This window comes from Acyrthosiphon pisum, chromosome X, assembly GCF_005508785.2.
Source record: "Acyrthosiphon pisum isolate AL4f chromosome X, pea_aphid_22Mar2018_4r6ur, whole genome shotgun sequence".
Taxonomy (NCBI): domain Eukaryota; kingdom Metazoa; phylum Arthropoda; class Insecta; order Hemiptera; family Aphididae; genus Acyrthosiphon; species Acyrthosiphon pisum.
The window spans coordinates 60,737,183-60,744,168 of NC_042493.1; the positions used below are offsets into that span (position 1 = coordinate 60,737,183).

Below are 6,986 nucleotides of genomic sequence, written 5' to 3' on the forward strand. Positions count from 1 at the left end.
ATATTTAATTTCATATTTTTAAAAAAATACAAAATTAAATATGTAGTAATACATTATGGACAATGGTCTATATAGATACTGTTAACAAAAATAAAACATCAACAATTGAGATTATAATTTCATCAGTATAAAAAATGATTATAGCATACATCCATGACAAATAAAACAACATACTAAAATGTTATTGTAAAATAAATTACTGTGTTAAAAAAATATGTGTATAAATTTGAGAAAATTTCTTATATTCCCAACAAATTAAAATGTAAAGTACCCGTTAATTTATAATATGCAAAAAATTTTTGAAAATCATTAAGATTAAAAATTATATTTTACCCTTAAAAATTACATTTAAAATATATAGTTTTTACGAAATTAAATTATGTGTTTGATAAGACTTCATTAAGTAGGTAGAGCCAGTAAAACGACAAGACTATTGAATGGACAAGAGAAGAGAGTGAGGGCACAGCTAAGTTTGACAGATCTAAAAAATGTAGCAGCGATGATGACGCCGCCGACCCGGAGCGAGTCCTCCTAAAAAGTAATTAAGCTGCTTGCAACTTCTTAAAACCTTTGTGGTTGGCGACGGAGGATCCAGGATCACGATTTTCCTCGAAGAAGCAGATGCTCATCTTCGGCACGCCATTAATCAGGTCGATGCCGAAGAACACGATATTGACCGAATAAGCGGAAACCCCGAACATCAGGGACACAGCGGGTTCGGGCTGCACGAGTTCGTGATTGAGGTACCGATGCGGCTGCGGATTGATCTTTTCTGCAAACCGCAAACACATTTCCAAGTCCAGGACGCCGCACGGAGCCACAAACGAGTAACCCTTGGTCGACCAACCGGCGTCGTCGCGCTTGTTGAAAACCATATCGTCGTTGAACATGTTTTCCGGGCGGGACGTGTGCTTCTCATACTCGGCCATTAGGGTGGCCGCATTCACCTGGCCTATAGCCCACAGTGCGTACTGGTCCATGGCGCACCTCCCGAGCCCGTAACACTTGCAAAACTCCTCGTCCACCTTCCACGCACGCGTCTCGCCGTGCCTGGCTATTTCAGCCACACAATCATCGCGTAGCGCCGACAGCTTCTTCGCCTCCTCCAGGACGTGGTCCACGCAATACTTAACCAGGGCACGGCTGATCCGTTTCTTTGGCGCGTACACGCGCAGACTGTCCAGCAGATTCACCATGTGCTGACCGCGCAACACGTACTTCACACTTTTGTTGATAGCGATGCCATCCACCACGTGCCACAACAGGTCATCGACGTCCAGATTGGAAGTTTGTTTTTGGTAGCCGTCAAACATGCAGCGAATAGTTTTCCACGCAAACAACAGATTGCTCGACGTGAGGTTTTCCGCAAGAAACTTCGTGACACTTTCCACGAACATAGTGAAATGATTTTTGAAAAAGTAAACGGAGTTCCAGACGTATTGACCCAAACAGTAAGGAATTTGTTCAATAGTTTTGTAAATCGGCACCCACACGGCTTGCTTGGCTAATAGCTAAAAAAAAAATATTCATAATATTTATTTAAATTTGATAATAAAAACTTTAAAGAGTAAAAACTATACAAATTTATGTCAGTATTCAAAGGTAGGCAAGTCATTTAACTTTAAAATCACTTTTAATCAGACATCAAAACCCAAATTAGAGGATTTTTTTTTTTTTTTTTTTTTTTTCTATATTTGTTCATTGTAACGACCTCAAGGTCTTTGACAATGCTTATCACAAGTGGGTAGTAGGGAGATCATGTGATCTATTTATCTATGTATATATCACTATATGCATGATACTACCCCCCTTCTCCAAGAGGAGACATGTGCGGTCTTCACTCCCAGTGGAGTGGGACCTAGTTGGAAACCGGATGACGCAATCGGACGACAGCACGGGAAAATGGTGACTGCGTAGAATCACACACATTTTTTGCACTTTGCTATGAATCGAACCGATGACTGTGTGAGTCGTAAGTCAACTGTGTGACCACTGCGCCACTCCGGCCCCATTAGAGGATTTAAAAAATAAAATATCAAGCCCACTAGTCGAACAACAGTCAGAACTCAGATTAATCAGTATCAACTACTAACGAGAAACAGTTCTCAATTTTCTATCTTTAGGTATAAAAATTTAACATTTGATACATTTTTAACAACTAAATAATTAGCAAATTTCTGATTTTGATAAAAATTTGAACTTTGAATGTTTATAAAAAAATGTATTCAAATAGCTCAAAACAAGATAAAAATTTTTAAAAATTTTATCATAATATAATATAAACATTTAGTGAAATTTTCAAGTATCTATGGTTTTTCGTTTTTAAAATACAACAAAAAAACGAAAATCGTTTGATGACAATTCGTTAATTTATTTAATCCAATGTTTGGACTTCTAACGATCATAAAAAATTAATTTGAATTTACGGTTCAACTTATTCTTTTAAAGGTAGAAAAACTTATTTGGGATCTTGTATCGGTTTTTCAAATCTTAAATATAAATATAAGAACATTTCTTTCTACTAAGAAAATGTTTAGATATAAAAAAATACACATCATTGTAAAATACATTCATCCCTCCACAAATGTATTTATAGACATACTAATTCATATGATTTCAAGCTCTATTTAAAAATGTAGATTACTTTGATAGAACACATGTCAATACGTACCTTTAAAATATCTGTTATGAAACTTGGAGGCATTAATACTCCTGTAACAACGAACAAATCTATACGTAGATTTATCACACTTTTCCATGTTATTTTAAAATTGTTATCTCTGAAATCCAGAGCAGCGTGGAAGACTACCAATGTACATTGAGTAACACAAGCAGTTCGTAAAATAGTAAGAGCCCTTCCAGTTGATTGAATAGTTGAATTCACATCGGATTTTATTGCAGCAACTGCTTGAAATGGTGCCATAATAACACCAATTGCGGAAATCGATAAACCAATCCATCTTTTCCAGGAATTTGTGTCGGATTTATTAATATCATGGTGAAACATGTCAATTAGTTGCTGAACATGTCTACCAAATTGATACGAAGAAGAAACTGTTGTTAATGCAGATCCCGTTACTGCTAATCCAATACCAATAGGTGTTCCCAAAAGAAAAAAAGAACCACAGGCAAATACTATACCGCCAACACTATTTAATATGTATGAAGCTATGTCAGCTGTTTTGAAAACTGTTTCAGTTGTTTTGGAAGCCGGTGTTATAGTTTGATACAATGTTTTTGAAGCATCATAAAACCCCGAATTAGGATAGAACATATATCCTTCAGGAAGATTATTATTTTCCATATATTCATCCCAGCCAGTGTATGTTCTATTGTTTTGAAAATCAATAAAAATGAATTTATTGCTTATCACTTTTAATCTGAGTAATAACCATTTGTGTATATCTTTTTTAGGAAAATGTTGGCAGGTATCGCACTTTTTTTTGCAAATACTATGTACTATAGTTATACCCACTTCAATATTACTAAAAAGACTAGGATTAATATATTTTTCCTCTATTAATTCATATATATCTAAAATTTTCTTTTTAATTTCATTTTTATATAACTTAAATAATTCTTCAGAATTTATCTCATGTTCATAATTGTTTTCAACAATTGCATTACTAGGATATGGATAGCCGTAATATATGTGTGCTATAAATAATTTCAGATCATTCTTTTGTAAGGGTATCCATTCTGGACGTCCGTTGAAATAAGAATATTGCATTTCTTCTAAATGATTCAATAATGCTTGTCCTCTCTAAAATAATAAAATAAATAAATAAATACATTTGTAAATATTAATACAAATAACTAAATAAATATATGTGGATAAATAGATTAGATTTGTCTTTATTAAATAAATTTTAAAATGTTGCAATTGAAAAAATAATGTAATAAGTACTTAATTTCTTTTGACTTTTTTAAAGTATAGATAATATTAAATTGATTTAGTCTTTTTTTAGTTTTAATGAAAGTAAACACCAGTTGGCTATTTGGCAAATAAAATATTAAATAATAATAGTTTAGTACAGTGACAGTTAAGTATGACTTTATGAGATCTCAAATAGAAAAATAAAAACTTATTTTCTTAAATAATCTATTAATTAAACATGGTAAAAATATGATTAAATAAGTGAATATTATAAATTGATATTAATTATTTTATACTTACTTTAAGGTTTTCTTCATGATTATTGTCGAGATTTTTATCCATATTGAAAATCAACCAAATATTTTCATCAACCACAAGTTTATTTCCTGAACAATTTTTAAAAATAATATGAATGTTATTAATCTGAATATAAAATAGTAGGTATATTATATTAACATTACAACACTCTACTACCTTTCAAGTCATACCTATTAAAAATATGGGAGAAATGAAAACTAGAAAGTATAGGATGTGTGGACATTGTGCAAGATTTAAATATAAGTTATATTTAAAATAAAATAATAAATGGTTGTGAATGGGGTGAATTTTACATTAACAAAATGTTGAAAAATTTTAACATTAAGGACAACATTTTTTGCCCAAGTAATTTGAATTAGTTTTAAATGTAATGTTTCATACTAATAACTATGTATTTATTTATATTTGGTATTCAAATATTGTGATCTATAACATATATTTAATAAGTTATGATTGGGGGAGACATAACTAGCTAAAATTTAAGTATAAGTATACATTTGAACTTAAAATCCATTAAAAAAATTGTGCGTATAGATCTATAATAGTTTTAAATAGCTTTGATAACAACTTAAAAGGAATTTCCAAGCCATTTAACCAAACTAAATTTTAGATTCTGAGCGGAAAGATGAATGTATTGATTTTCATAGGCGCGATTAGGCAGGGCTGGGGCAGGGCTTAGCTTCCCCAAATATTTATTTAGCCTCCACATATTAGGTACAGATACAAATTAAAAAGTAAGTCTTACTTTTTATTTGTATCTGTACCTATTTTGTTAAATATCAATTATATCATCAATAGGTATAATTTTAAATGCCTAAGCTATTTTTGACAAGCTATTTTTCTTATCGCCGGATATCATAATTCATAAAGAGTTGATGAAATAATTTTTTTCGTCACCCATGCACTGAAAGTTAAGTTTTTGATGACGGTTGAAGCGTTGAAAACCGACCTTTTTCCGTCCAGCGGTTGGTAAAGTGGGAATACTCATAAGTGCTGGGTGCGCATATCCCTGCACAACTAAATGGATCTAAATGAATCTAATTGGTGTATTGGGGAAGTCAAAATTTAATATTTCCAATAGTTTTCAAAAGTGCATGGGTAAATAAAATTAAAATTATGAAAAAACCTATGATAGGGCATCTCATAGGCTTTTTATTATATTTTAATTTTAAAGCAAGTTAAATTGCAAATTATTTGTAGATATTAAAATACTCATAACTTGCTTTAAAAATACAATTTAAATATAACAAAAAGACTATTAGATGCTTTAAATTTTATTAATTCACTCTAATTTATTCACTAACAAAGCTAAACGTGATCTGCTAGGTTTACAATTTGCTATGTTACACACTTGTAAGATGGAGACAACTAATGTCTGTGTACCCAATGTCTTCTTAAGTTGACTACTAAAATTCATTAGGAAATAAAATTATAGATACTTACAGTACATTGGTGAATATTGTAGACTGAGTGATTATAGATGTTTTAACGAATCCCAAGCACATCAAAAATCGATGTGTAATATAAAATTATCAAATAATTATATAATTAATGGGAAACACTGCAACTGCATGACATTAGTTAATGTAGAATATACCGAGTTGTATTTAGTATGACGTACTGTTCAGCGTTTCTTCTCGTATAAGGTATATGAGTACTGATTATAAAGCACAGGCTAAGATATCTTGGCCCGTGGTAAAAAATGCAATCTTAAGTTATACGTGATAGCTAATTGGACTACTGCCCCCAACTCTAATTGTGTATAGTGTGTACCAAGAAAATAATATGTAATTATCAATGTATTCTATTAGCTATCACGTATAAGGTTAACCACTGTACAACCACTCTTATCGGTCCTTATCATTTTTCGGACAAGTGTTTATCACGATTTATTGATAAGCATAATATTATTGAATCATCGCTTTCACTCCTCGCCGGGAACTTGTTGAGTTATCGGGCTCTGATTGCTTGTATTTACACCAATATTATATAATATGCAAAACAACAATTTAAAAATATTATAATATATTTTATTTTGAGGTATTTTGTTATTTATGTAAGAAATAAGAATATCGTTTACATTTTACGTCTTTAATCAGTTTATGATGTAGATTTCAATTTTTATTTTTATAATGTTTTTCTGCTTTCTTAGGTTGGGTTAGATAATTGTTTTTATTCATGCATTATATACATATTATGTATATATATTATTATATACATATTATTTACATATTATTATCATAATTTGTCAATTTCTCATTTATTTAATTTCAGTCGGTATTCTATGGTTTACGTAAATTTTACGGGACACGGGTCGTTAAATAATTATTGTCTTATTAGTCCGTGCCCCGTGGTCCGTGTTTAGTAGGTACTGCCAAATACTATAATATACGAATGTACGAGATAATACAAGACTAGGTACTAAAATCACAGAATAATGCTAAAATAGTGGCGAACAAATTGGTGTCATTGCCCCTCGACATTGTTTTAATAGTTGCCTATTTTACTCCTTAATCTAGTATAAATTCCCGCTTTTTTTGACTACCTATTATAATTATTATTATTTATTTATTACTTATATTATATTATAGTATAATACATTTTATAGTATTAGATTGTTTATTGCTTACCATAAATATTATGAAGCTCCTTAGTCCATAATATCAACAATACTTACAATAGTATTAATATTCTAAATTCTAATAGTAGTTATAAATTAACTATCGCTTTTCATGGGCAAATCAATCTGGTGTCTTCATCAAACGTGACAAAAGAAGTAGTTTTATAAAAA

At 30.9% G+C, this 6,986-nt stretch overlaps 1 protein-coding gene across 1 annotated transcript; it reads right to left on the reverse strand.

Moving 5' to 3' along the window:
- Positions 1–414: 414 nt before the first annotated feature.
- On the reverse strand, positions 415–5,978 carry LOC100573401. The gene is made up of 4 exons (XM_003247717.4): positions 5,639–5,978; positions 4,178–4,263; positions 2,672–3,763; positions 415–1,511 (listed from the first exon to the last, which is right to left on the reverse strand). Exons 2-4 carry the CDS (start codon positions 4,217–4,219, stop codon positions 543–545), a joined length of 2,103 nt encoding a protein of 700 aa, XP_003247765.1. The 5' UTR covers positions 4,220–4,263; positions 5,639–5,978; the 3' UTR covers positions 415–542.
- Positions 5,979–6,986: the final 1,008 nt, after the last annotated feature.